Genomic DNA, 14111 nt, shown 5'->3' with positions numbered 1-14111 from the left:
GGACAGCCGATAAATATGCCTGTAATAGACTCATAAAAGGAAGGAGTGGGCAACAACTGAATTGAGCGATTTAAGGTAAGAAGGGCACAAAAATTTAGACCATAACAGACCAGCAAGATAATATGGCATAATGGAGGCATGTTCAAAACTAAGCCAGGGAACTTTATTAGGGGGTATGTGTCATTGTGCTAATAGGGTTACTCTGGCGGCCAGGTAGTGGTTCCACTAATTTGGAGCTCCTAGACCCCCTGTGATTTGGGGCCAATACAAGAGAAATTTGTTGAATGAAAGAAATATTTTAGCAACAAACATTAACCACTTCCCACCCGGCCAATGCGTATATACGGCCGGGTGGGAGCCGCCTGCTCCTGATAGGACGTTTGGGAACGTCATTCAGGAGCAGCGGGATCGCGCGCGCGCGCGCCCGCGCAGCGGCGCGATCCCGATGTGCTCGTGTCACCCGGACACGGCACATCTCAGATCGGCAGGAGGGCTCTGTGATTGGCCCTCCTGATCACATGACGGCCGTGTCCAATCACGGCCGTCATGTGATGTAAACAAACAGCCGGTTGCTAGGCAATCGGCTCTCCTCTCCTCACACGGAAGTCACCGCTGAGGAGAAGAGAGCAGATCGCTGCAGCCGGCTGATGATCAGTGAGTATGGGCTGCTTTTTACAGCTTTTTACTCACTGATCATCAGTGTAGTGTACACACACAACACACCACACAGTACAAACACAGTCCCCACATATGTCCCCAAAACACACATGTCCCCAAAACATACATGTCCCCAAATAATAAAAACACATGTCCCTAATAATAAAAACATGTCCCCCACATATGTCCCACTAAAATCACATGTCCCAATGATTATCTGCACACATATGTACGTGATCACCTGCACACATATGTACATGATCATTTGCGTACATATGTCCGTGATCACACAAACCAATTATTATACACTTAACGGAATTTTTTTTACCAAAAACATGTAGCAGAATACATTTTGGCTTAAATTTATGACAAAATTTGATTTTATTGGATTTCTTTTCAAATAGAAAAAAGAAAATATAGTTTTTTTTCCAAATTTCCGCTATTTTTGCGCTTATATCGCAAAAAAAAAAAAAACGGAGTCGTGAATAAATAACACCAAAATAAAGCTCTATTTGTGCGAAAAAAATGATAACAATTTCATTTGGGTACAGTGTAGCATGACCGCGCAATTGTCACTGAAAGAGCGAGAGCGCTGAAAGCTGAAAATTGGGCTGGGAAGGAAGGGGGTGAAAGTGCCCTGTATTGTAGTGGTTAAAGAAACATTTGATCAATACTGTGGTACATTTCACTTTTTATCAAGAGTAAATTCAGGTTTTAAACAATAAAATACAAAAAAAAAAAAAATAAATAAATAAAAAGAAGGAGTAAAGCGTAAATTCTAAACAGCAAAGCTATATTACATTATATATATATATATATATATATATATATATATATATATATATATATATAAAATATATAAAATATATATTACATTATTTCTCTTTTGCCGCCATGCAACACCTAATATTTAAAATTGAGCAAACGGGAAAGTTGCTTTCCACTTCAATAATGAACAGGCATCAAAAAAAAAAAAAAATGTATTTCTTCATAGGCAAGCTCTGGGGCAAGTATAAGGGTCCTTTCACACGGGGCGGATCAGTTCTGATCCGCCCCGTGGATGTCCGTTTGCTCAGCGGGGATCACTCCGCCGATCCCCGCTGAGCAGGGAGATGACAGCTCCGTCTCTGCACACTGCGCAGGGACGGACCTGTCACAGCGCCGCTCTCCCCTATGGGAGATCGGATGACGACGGACTGCAGTGCCCGTCGTCACCCGATCCGATCCGCAGACGGATGGAAAAATAGCTTTTTCCTCCGTTACACTTTTTCGGATCGGAGCGGGTCGGATGTCAGCGGACATGTCACCGCTGACATCCGACGCTCCATAGACCTCTATGGAGCACCCGTTCAGGTCCGCCTGAAAAACTGACAGGCGGGCCTGAACGGGACGTCAGTGTGAAAGAGGCCTAAGACTACAGTTTAATGGAAATCATTTATAGTATTGGAATGCCCCAGTTCCATTTATAAAGCAGTAACTTTTACCGTTTACTAAACAATCGTTGGTGAATCAATTATTGCCCTTTAACACATACATACACCATTGAAAGTTTTGTGCAGGTCAGATTCACCGCTTAACCCCTTCGCGACCAGCCGCCACAGCTGTACTGTGGCAGGTTGGCTCCCCTGGGCAAGCCGACGTAACTAAGTCGGTTCGCTTTCTGGCCACGATGATCAACGGGCACCCGAGATCGCTCCACACAGAGACAGAACGGAGAGCTGTTAATGTAAACAGACAGATCTCTGCGCTTTCACGGGTGAAGAGAGCGATCTGTTGTTCATACTAAGTACTTCTCACCCAGTCAGTCCCCTCCCCCCACAGTAAGAATCACTCCCTAGGAAACACAGTTAACCCCTTGATCGCCCCCTAGTGTTAATCCCTTCCCTGCCAGTGACATTTACAAAGTAATCAGTGTATTTTTATAGCACTGATCGATGTATAAATGCCAATGGTCCCAAAAATGTGTCAAAAGTGTCCGATCTGTCCACCATGTCGCAGTCCCAATAAAAATTGCTGATCAATGCCACTAGTTACTAGTAAAAAAAATAATAATAATAAAAATGCCATAATTCTTTCCCCTATTTTGTAGATGGTATAACTTTTGTGCAAAGCAATCACTATACACTTATTGCGATTTTTATTACCAAAAATATGTAGAAGAATACATATTGGTGTAACCTGAGGAAAAAATAGATTTTTGTAAAGAATTGGGGATATTTATTATAGCAAAAAGTACAAAATAGATGATCAAATATCACCAAAAGAAAGCTCTATTTGTGTGGAAAAAAGGATATCAATTTTGTTTGGGTACAACGTCGCACAAAAGTGCAATTGTCAGTTAAAAGGACGCAGTGCTATATCCCAAAAATGGCCTGGTCATTGAGCAGAAAAATCTTCCGGAGCTAAAGTGGTTAATATACACTACTGTGCTCGAAGTGAAAAAAATTAAAGTCATGCTGAACTAACAAAGCACTTGTGGAAGTTGCTTGTAATTAGCCCTAAAAATTAATAATGCTTTGCATTTCTGATGTAGTCTCCAAGTGCCCATGTACACAGACACCCTAGTATGTATCATGCTCTTTATACATTGTAGTAGCTCAGTCTTGTTCTCCATAGAATGAGTCACTTTTAAAAAGGACACACACACCCGCCATGTATGCATACCTTTAGGAAGGTGCTCACAGCTGCATAATGAAGTCTATTAACCACACTGTTAAAAGTGATTGTAAAGTCAGAAGTTTTTTTATCTTAATTCTATTCTTATTCTATGCATTAAGATAAAAAGCTTTGTGCAGCAGCCCCCCTCATACTTACCTGAGCTCCTTCCCCTCCGCATTGGCTGAGACAGCAGCACGGTGCCATTGGCTCCCGCGGCTGTCAAAGTCCATCAGCCAATGAGGAGAGAAAGGAGGCGGGGCTAGTCTGACACACTGACAAGTGCATTTTACCAGCAGTTGACTTGCTTCATGAAAGTTTTGCATTTACATAGAATTGTATGGGAATGTAAAACTGGGTTGAGGCAAACAAAAATGTGTTGACATGGGCCAAACATACCCAGAATCTGGGTAATTAGGGGGGGGTCCTCTGCGAGTAACACTCAATGCACCCCTTCTACACAATCCAAAAAATGTTACTTTGTTTAAACCTTATTGGCATGGAGTTCAATTGAGTGTTTCTTCTGACAAACTTCAGACTAAGCCCTCTAATGACAGAATAAGTCAATACAATGAGTCTCTGCTCTCACTAACCCACCCATACATGCGTGTAAAATTCAGCTTGAGTTACTGAGTTCTGTGAACAATAGGTTTTACACTGAGGAAGAAAGCGGAGCCTGAAAAATGTAAAAAGGAGCCTAAAGCAATACTTTATCTGCTAAACATTGTTTTAATTGTATTTTTTATTTCAAACCCAAAATAATACAGAAGTTAATGTACAAAATCACTAACGTCCCTTTAAAGAAAACATCTGCGTGCAACATGCTCCCTGCTACCATCCGTCAAAATGCTAGCCGTTTTCTGTCTCTGCCTTTAATACTTTCTTCATCACTGAGCCAGAAGTATGCATTGCTAGCTTTGCCCTTCTTTCAAGGTCAGTGTCTCAAAGTCATGAAGTCAGAGACAGCCAAGCAACTGCAACCAGTAACAGTGGTCTTAGCAGGGCTCTGTACAGGTCTGTTTTAAAACTAAAATATAGGTTTTGACATTGTAAGCACACCATACCTTTTGATGAAGGGACAAGACCATGTGTGGAAAACTGGCGAACTGAAAGAGCACAAAGAATATTAGCTGGCTTGAAAGATGCTGCCAAAGCAGCTGGCTGGTTCCACCATCATCAAACTTTTCCTCCGTTTCAGAACGCTCCATGGCATAGACCACCAGGTCCACCAGTTGGTCCTCCAGAACAGGACATCGCTGCTTGTGCTGCAAAGCAGAAATCGGTATTCCAGAAGTCTTCCTCTCCAGTAGATGAAATAACACACAATACAGATAGCAAGATGGAAAGTAGAGGCCAAGAAGCATGGAATGAGGTATAGATAGAAATGAGCTGAACCCAACATGACAGAGGTACTGATAGTTCTATGTTATCAAATGAGAATTGTTTTGGTTTTTCCTTAAGGACACATTTTATCTTCGTTTTTGATCTAGTTCTGTTACCAATACATTTCGTTTTTTATCCTCTGTTCCTGTTTAAGCTAGACAATCTGTCCAACCAGATAGATTAAATATCTATATAGTGTATGATTATATTATACTGTATATATCAAACAAAACATTCTTGAGCCAAGAATCAGATCTATACCAGTGTAAGGGGCATTGATATAGACAGTCACGATTATACACTGAACACAGATCCACTATCAATGCCCTGTCATCAGAATTCAGCTTTAAATTTACTTTGTTATGCATCAGAGATGAATAAAAGAAGCAGAGGTCTAAACAAGGAACTGCAGCGTCCCTTTCCACAGGCAAAAATGGATGAAGTATATATTTTGGTCTTAAAAATATATATACAAAAGCATTAACAGTAATCTATTGGAATATTAGAAGTTTAGAAAGAACCAATCCAATAATTGCGCTGCTCACTGTGCACCTATGGCAGCACAGGTCAAGCTCACATTATTTGCTTTTTGTTTGTTTTGTTTTTTTGCCATAAAAAAGGGAGGAGGAAAATGATAGTCACATTAAAATGTGTATGAACATCACCCCGTCATGCTCTTTGCCAGAAAAAATAATGAACGATGCAAGACTGATGATATTTTGACAAAACATGCCGTGACAAAGAGTAACATGTAGTCTCTACAGAACACCCAGGACCACCGCCTATCAGAAGAAAGCCAATGGCCCGTCATCGGAGTCTATTATCAAGCTACAACAATGCCCCATTTCTATACCATGTATACCCCATGCCCGTACCATGTATGTTCCATTTAGGGTTTCACACATCTTGGAATGCTTCTAGCAAGTATCACTGCAGTGCCTGAGTATTACAAATAGGCTAAAATTTGATGCTACTCTTTCAGTTTCTGAATGCTACAAAAATAAACGATTTTGGACTTTACACCAGAAGCCACACTACATGCACAGCCACTGGTGTGTACTGGGGAATACAATGCTGTGACTTAGGTTTTTCTTTTTAGAATTGTATTGGAGTGTCACTTTGAGTTTGACTGGTCGTGCTGAAAAAAAAAAAAAGTACATGCTGGATTTGTACTTTTTTTTTTTGTAAGTCCACACCACCACAGTGCAGTGGCTGGCAAGGCTTTTTGTCTTGTCTTACGTTAGGGCTGAGTTGGGTAAAGATACCCAAGAGCCTTTAAGATGTATAGGATCTCCTGTGTGAAACAACCTGATCTGCCTCAACATATCAGACATGATCTTTAATGGAATTCCATCCCCAAAGTACATTTACAGGAATAATTTCTAAAGGAGTACATAAGTAAATCTCAACAACAAACTGAATTTTCTTTTTTATTTACCTATGACAGATTTCCCTAAAGGTGCCCTCTAATGCACAAAAAAAAAAGCTCATGTTCAGCTGGGTTTTAGTTATTAAACTAAATATGTATATCTTTAAATGGCTATTTTTATTACTTCTTTTTTTCTGAGATGGCCAAGAGGATTGCAAACAACTAAAAGTGGCAACAAATAAAAGAGCAGTATCAGCAGAATATTTATTTTAGTTTTGTATAGATTGGGAAGAAGTTACAACTCATGTCAACTTTTACAGTTATCGCCCCCCCCCCCTTTTTTTTTGAGGGTGGGGAAATTTCACTTATTCCTTGTCTTATAAACAGGTATGTGGCCCAACAGGAAGTGGTGAGAAATGATGATAGCAACCCTTTCCTTTTTTTATCTGAAAGTAAAAAAAATAAAGGCCGTAGATAGGCATTAGTAAAGACTGCTGAATTTGGAGCCAGCTGCAGTTCACATTGGTAGAGGCATACTTAGAAGCATGAAAAGGGCAAAACCAGCACCAAATGATCATAAATCCATACACATTACTAGGAAACCTCTCCAAAAAAAAAAAAAAAATGGATATATTTATATATAAAAAAAAAAAAATTCTATATGTTAAAAGGTAGACTGGAGACTGCTTGTGACCCCTTGGACGACAACACTTGAGCAAAACTCAACAGCACATTAAATCTATTATCCAAGACACACATTTTGTAAGAAAATGCACAACACAACAACACAACACTAAAAGGCCAATGTCATCTAGCATGCAAAACCTATTTTCTAGGGCTTGAAATTAACTAGTCCTGTTCATCCTTATATGTTAAATTAATAGTTTCAGTAATTTGAAGGAAAACTAAGGACTTGAGAAAACAAAATTGTGTTCAATTCAAAGTATTGCCTTCAGTTGTACACAGGGTATCCACCCAATAACTGAAATTTTATAAATAGGCATAGTGCATGTACTAAGAGTGTATATATAGACTGTTTTATTGACATACAGTAGGGTACTGACTACAGATCAATCCAATGGTTTAGTCTTTAAGTTTTATCTGAACAGTAATTTTGTAATGCCTGTCAATAGTATTATAACAAAACACACTGCAAAAAGTTTCAGCTTTAATGCTCCTGCACTAATAAATAGACTGGGAGTTGAGAAATGGCAGCTTTAACTGCCACCTTTTCAAACAGGTACTTTGGTACGTAAAATAATCTCTTTAGAATGTTTTTTTTTCCTATTACATCTAAATTGGATACCTGTTTAAAACCTTTTTATACAGAAGGCAGGACAAGCCAGATATTACCATTGTTAGACAGTGAAGTCTTTTCTGTACACCCATTCAATCCTACGTTCATTTTTTGTTTTGTTTACCAAGATCTTGAGCTTGAAGCAAACCTTCATCCCCCCATCCATTTTCACCCATTCCCCTCCTGCCCCCTTCTTTCACACAAATTAAGCATTTTTATTATTATTTTTTTTTCCCTTTCTTGGGGGCTGCACTTCCTGATTTCTTGTCTAGCTGGAAATTATGTATACACTTTCCCACAGCCTCCTGGGATACCCACGTCACACATTCCAAAAAGTCACATACACATCAGGGGGCCGGATTCAAAACGACAGTGAAGTGACTGTCCCCAAGTGAAATGCAGATAAAACTAAGCCTCCGACATAAGTAGTACCGTATATACTCGAGTATAGGCCGACCCGAATATAAGCCGAGGCCCCCAATTTACCCCCAAAAAAACTGGCAAACTTATTGACTCGTGTATAAGCCGAGGGTGAGACATGCCTGTCCATCCCTGTGTGTGTGTCCGTCCATCCCTGTGTGTCCGTCCATCCCTGTGTGTCCGTCCATCCATCCCTGTGTGTGTGTGTCTCCATCCATCCATCCATCCATCCCTGTGTGTGTGTGTCTCCATCCATCCATCCCTGTGTGTGTGTGTCTCCATCCATCCATCCATCCCTGTGTGTGTCTCCATCCATGTGTGTGTGTGTGTGTGTGTGTGTGTGTGTGTGTGTGTGTGTGTGTGTGTGTGTGTGTGTGTGTGTGTGTGTGTGTCCAGCCTACCTTTGTCCCGAGCCTCCGTCCCGTGCCTTGCCTCCTTGCCTCCGTCCCGTGCCGTGCCTTGCCTCCTTGCATCCGTCCCGTGTCGTGCCTTGCCTTGCCCCCGTCCCGTCCCGTCCTGTGCCGTGCCGTGCCTTGCCTTGCCTCCGTCCCGTGCCCTCTTCGTCGGCGGCCATTGTAAAATTCAAAAGCTGCGCCGCCGCCTTCGCCTGTGATAGGCGGAACACTGAATTTCCCAGCAGCCTGTGTTCCGCCTATCACAGACGTCGTATCATCCTCGTCCGTAGTACGAGGATGATACGATGTCCGTGATAGGCGGAACACAGGCTGCTGGGAAATTCAGTGTTCCGCCTATCACAGGCGAAGGCGGAGCCGGAGGCGCGGCTTTTGAATAGAATGGCCGCTGTCTGTCTGCTCGACACGCTGATCGAGCGGGCAGACAGCGATGACTCGAGTATAAGCCGAGGGGGGCACTTTCAGCCTCAAAAAAGAGGCTGAAAATCTCGGCTTATACTCGAGTATATACGGTACTTCTTTATCTGCAGTCTTCTCTTCATCTATTCAATGTCCAGAATTTTGCCTGAGTGTTAATAAGCAGGGGTGGGTATCTTACACTCTACAGAGCTCAGCAAGATCTGATTTGAGGGAAGGGACACATCCCCCTTCACACAAGAACAGAGCTGAAGCTTTCAATCTGCTGGAGGTCCCTCCCGTGTCACCATTTGTCTCTTGGTGTCAGGAAAACTTGTCAGAAGTGACTCGTGCAAATAGCAGAGGGAGGCAATAGACAGTAAAGACACTTCATGTTCCGGCTTGAGACAAGTACACACTATAGAGGGATATGCTTTGTTCATTTTTCATGTCTGAGGTTTACAAACACTTTAAGCTCTTAATAAGCTAAAACTAAGATCGTAGGGGCATACAGAAGCGTTTTTTCTGGCCAAATGTAGGCAAAGAATTTTTCTTACTAAATAGAAAGACAGCCAAATAAACCTGATGGATGCTTTAAACCAGCTTTTACTCTAATGGAAAAAAAACAAAAAAAAAACAAAAAACAAAAAAACAAAAAACAAAAAAAAAACAAAAAAAAAACGTCCAGCTATCAGCTCAAGAAGAAAAACAATCTTCCAACAGGGGACAGATACAACACTAAAGCTCAACCAAGCTTCTATATCCCACTTCCTCTGTCCAAAATAAATGCCTAGATGCATAGAGTGCCAAGCACATATGGCCACAATCCAGGGTATTTTTGGAAACCTCTTGCAAACAGTTAAGAATTTACACACGCTGAACTTGTGCCAATAAATTTACTAAATACATGCATATTCCAAGCACACCAAAAATTTATCAAACCATTTGACTCCTATCTTTTGGATAAATGATGAAAAGAGCTAAAATAATAATATTTCATGTCTTATCACATCCGGAATAATTTTAGGTACTGTGTAGTAAATGTTTCACATTTTTTAAAATCCATTTCAGGAAAGAACTACAAAGAGTACAGGAAAGCCCCATAACATTATATCAGATAAGAACTGGAATTAAAAAAATCCAATAAATCTGTATTTATGCAATATGAAAAAAAAAAAAAAAAAAAAATTACTGACCCAAGAAAACCAACTACCAAAACAGGTAAAGATTAAGTAAAAAGGGAAAATAGGAAGGATAGAACGATGCCAGGCAGTACTGTAGACCTGTCACAAAGTTTGCCAATACAGAGTGCTATACAGTCACACAAACCAAAAATATTTTACAAACTATATATATTAGAGAATGTTTCAGAATCTCTTAAGTGTCAAGTACATTTAAATAGATGTTAAAAAGGTGTCTGCCTGTACATAAAGAATTGGCACGTTGCAGCCTGGCCAATTTCAAGCCCTCACCATGACTGGGTGTATGTTAGGTGGGAACAGTGGCTACAAAGCAGCCGGCAGTACTGTTAGTCACAATACAAGAAGAAGGTTGTGAACATACCTGAGCAATGTTCAAGGTCTAGAGCATTGGAGGATGGGCAGGACAAGACAGAACAAAAATAAAGGAAGAAAAAAAAGAAAAGACAAAACAGTGACTATGAGGCCTGCCTCAAGACGCCCAGAGTCAGAGAATACCCACCAATGGTGTATGAAGGGGATTCCATCATTATGTTTAGTTAGTGCTTGGTTAGAAAATAATTAGGGAAGAAAGATGGCATTATTTTGTAGTCATTTAGTGGTGCATTAGGCTGGCAAAGGGCTCTCTTGAGACTGGCCTTATAGGAAGGGGAAAGCAATGCAAACAAAAAGTTGTTTTTCCAACTATTTATTCCACCTAAATCCCCAGGCAAAGTCCCAGAAAGAAAGGAAAATAAAAGGGAATAGAATTTCAAGGGTCCCGTAAGATAATAAAATAAATATAAGGGACTAATAATTTAACTGTTTTGTTCAGTCTGCTATAGCAAATAAAAAAGTAAGGGATAGAGGAATAATTGCAGAGAAAGGTCTAGGTGTATTTTCATACCGCCTTATTCAGTCCTAACATGTTGCACACCATATCCCGGGAGTAGGGCTGCTCCAGCACATATCTCAACAGTGCAGTTTGTGGCTCAAATAAGTCCTGTGGGAAAAGAGAAAAATGTAATGCAAAATGTATACCAAGCGTCAGAAAATTGTTATGTTATTGGGTGGTAAAAGTAGACAAGTGGCTAACTCCTAGAATTATAATACAACCTTTAAAATATCTTATATTTTCTTGTTCGGCGTGACACAGTAACACACTATCAAGCCTAAAAAGGAAACTTGTTTCGTGATCACAATTTGTTCTATAAAAAAAGTGCACAGATCCTTTACTCAGGCTCTTTCTAATGACAATGTATACAACAGCACTTCAAGTGGTTGTAAAGGCACAAAGTTTTTTTACCTTAATGCATTTTTACCTTCTATGCATGAAGGTAAAAAAGCCTTGTGAGTTCAGCAGCCCCCCTATTACTTTCCCAAGCCCCCCTTAATCCAGGGATGTCCACGACAGCTTTGCCTCTCCGGGGACTCTCTCCTGATTGGTGTTTGGCAGCCGGGGGAGCCATTGGCTACTGCTGCTGTCAATCACAGCCAGTGAGCCATTTAGAAAATGCAGGAGGTAGGGCAGAGCCATGGTCCCGTGTGTTAATATAATTTTTCCCATATGTATTTTAAATGATATGTATCATGCTTTTTATGATATAAGTTTTAAATGATAGAGTCAGAATAACCAAAAATCCCCCCCAAAAAAATACCACACGATACAAATGTTATAAATTGAGTTGCAGTTCAGTAAGTAAAATAAATATTTGATCCCCAAGCAAAACATGACTTAGTACTCGGAGAAACCCTTGTTGGTAAGCACAGAGGAAAGACGATTCTTGTAATTGGTTACCAGGCTTTCACACATCTCAGGAGGGATTTTGGTCCACTCTTTACAGATCTGTTCTAAATTCTTGAAGTTTCTTGGCTGTCGCTTGGCAACTCGAAGTTTCAGCTCCCTTCATACATTTATGATTAAGGTCTGTACACTGGCTAAGCCACTTCATGACCTTAATGTGCTTCTTTTTGAGACACTCCTTTGTTGGCTTGACAGTATGTGTTGGGTCATAGTCATGCTGGAAGACCTGTCCATGACCCATCTTCACTGTCCTGGCTGAGGGAAGAAGGTTCTCATCCAAGATTTTACAAAACATGGCCCCATTCATTGGCCCCTCAATGCGGCAAAGTCGGTCGCCTAACCCCCCCCCCCCCCCGAATCATAACGTTTCCACCTTTGTGCTTAATTTTAGGGATGGTGTTCTTAGGGCCATAGTCAGCATTGGAGTCAAGTCGATGCCAAGGAGCTCAATTTTGTTCTCATCTGACCACAGCACTTCCAATCTTTTGCTGAATCATTTAAATGTTCATTGGCAAACTTCAGATGAGCCTGTACATATTCCTTCTTGAGGAGGGGGGCCTTGCAGGCGCTGCAGGATTTAAATCCATGTCAGTGTATTGCATTACCAATGGTTTGTTTGATGACTGTGGTCCCAAATGTCTTGAGATCATTCACATGTTCCTCCTGTGTAGTTCTGTGCAGATCCCTCACTTTTCTCATAATCATCCTTACCCCATGAGGCAAAATCTTGCATGAAGCTCCAAAACAAGGGTGATTGATGGTCATTTTGTATTTCTTCCATTTGCAAATAATTGCTCCAATAGTTGTCTCCTTTTCACCAAGCTTCTTGCTGATGGTCTTGTAGTCCATTCCAGCCTTGTGCAGGTCTACAACCTTGTCCCTGATGTCCTTTGACAGCTCTTTGGTCTTGCCCATGATTGAGAGGTTGGAATAGAAGAAAAATTCTGTGGACAGGTGTCTTTTATACACAAAGTTGTCATTAGGAGCACCTTCTTAAAATTGACAGGATTACTATGTGTACCACATGAGCACATACTGTTGCCAGGCTGTAGGAGCCAGAATTATTGTTGGTTGGTAGGGGATCAAATATTATTTTACTCATTGAAGTGCAACTCAATTTATAACATTTGTATCATTTGTTTTCTCTTGATTTGTGATTGATATTCTGTCTCTATCATTAACAAAAATCCCATATGAAAGATTATAAATCCTTCCTTTGTTAGTGGGCAAACTTACAAAATTAGCAGTAATCAAAAAATTATTTTCCCTACTGTATGCGAGAAAAACTATCCTGTGTGTGTAATATATATATATACACACACACGATAGTTTTTCCTATATACGCGTTATCCTATATCCTTTGTAAGCCAACACATTTTAAAAGCTGGCTGAATTTGAGCAGTTCAGCTTTAGGCTTCATGTACACGGGACGTTTTTACAAACTGAATGATTTAACTTGACAGATAGTAACACACATATAAAATGTCCATTTTGCTGCATTTACATGCCGTGTTTGCGCTTAGATGCGTTTAAAAAAAAAAAAAATGTAGATGCATTTTATAAAATGCCTATAAACAAAACGTGGCTAAACGCGAGTTACTGCGTTTGAAAAAAAATTCCAAAGTTCCCAAAAAAATGCCTCTAACTCAACTGCCTAAAAACGTCAGTAAACGACCCTGTGTAAATGTACTGATAAGATAACAGAGGAGGGTTCAGGGGCAGTTGAAAAAAAACTGCTCCTAAACGTCCGTTTACCAGCAGCAGTGTACATGAGGCCTTAGAGCCGGTTCACACAAGGGCGACTTGTCAGGTGACTTAGCCACCTGACAAGTCGCGTCCCGTTCTGTACTATGGAACCATTCTAATAGGAGTGACTCAAGTCGCTCTGACTTACAAAAAAGTTCCTGTACTACTTTTGGGGTGACTTGCATTGTCTTCAATACAGAAGTCATTTTGCAAGCCACCGCTGAAGTCATGTGCAGGGCGCCTGAGGCAGTCGCGCTGCATTTCGTGCTGCCTCAGTGTGAACCGGCTCTTAATGTGTTACAAATGTCCAAGGAACTTTGGTTAAATTACATCACTTAACTTATTTTTATACATTACTGTCAGTGGCAAATTACCTTGTCATAGGGCAAATGCCCTTTCAAAGGAAAGCATAAGGTTAGTGGATCCAACTTCCAGGAATTGCATATGGCCCCTGAATTGTTCACTACAGGAAGGAGACTACAACGTCCTATAAAAAAAAAGTATGCAAATGCACTGTCAGGTACATCGTTAAATTATCTTTTTTTCATTTAAATAAGTAAAAATAAAAAAAGGAGTGGTAGATTATATACGCATATATACATAAACATAACAGGCTGCGGGTGAGAAGGAACTTGCATGTGTTGGTAAACAGAAAAATCAGGTCCCTTTCCCTGCTAGACGGGGCACACAGAATTTCAACAAGTAAATAGAAGAAAAAAAAAACCTTTGGAATGTAAAGTAGCCAATAGGGGAGTCTTTTCATTAACCACTTTCTGCCCATGCTATAGCTGAA

At 40.5% G+C, this 14111-nt stretch overlaps 1 protein-coding gene across 1 annotated transcript in view; it reads right to left on the bottom strand.

Annotated features, from left to right (window-relative positions):
* The window catches only part of MED23 (mediator complex subunit 23), a 116805-nt gene that overhangs the window by 64453 nt on the left and 38241 nt on the right, over window positions 1-14111 (bottom strand). Inside the window, exons 9-12 of the mRNA XM_077486864.1 lie at window positions 13693-13805; window positions 10676-10771; window positions 10154-10171; window positions 4377-4577 (exon numbers count right to left, since the gene is read on the bottom strand). Of these exons, the coding sequence (XP_077342990.1) occupies window positions 4377-4577; window positions 10154-10171; window positions 10676-10771; window positions 13693-13805 (428 nt within the window). The remainder of the gene's footprint in view (window positions 1-4376; window positions 4578-10153; window positions 10172-10675; window positions 10772-13692; window positions 13806-14111) is intronic.

This window comes from Lithobates pipiens, unplaced genomic scaffold (genome assembly GCF_037356315.1).
Source record: "Lithobates pipiens isolate NorthernLeopardFrog02 unplaced genomic scaffold, aLitPip1_a1.2 Scaffold_18, whole genome shotgun sequence".
Taxonomy (NCBI): Eukaryota; Metazoa; Chordata; class Amphibia; order Anura; family Ranidae; genus Lithobates; species Lithobates pipiens.
Note: the sequence above shows the minus strand (reverse complement) of the source record. Positions and strands in the feature narration are given on the sequence as shown.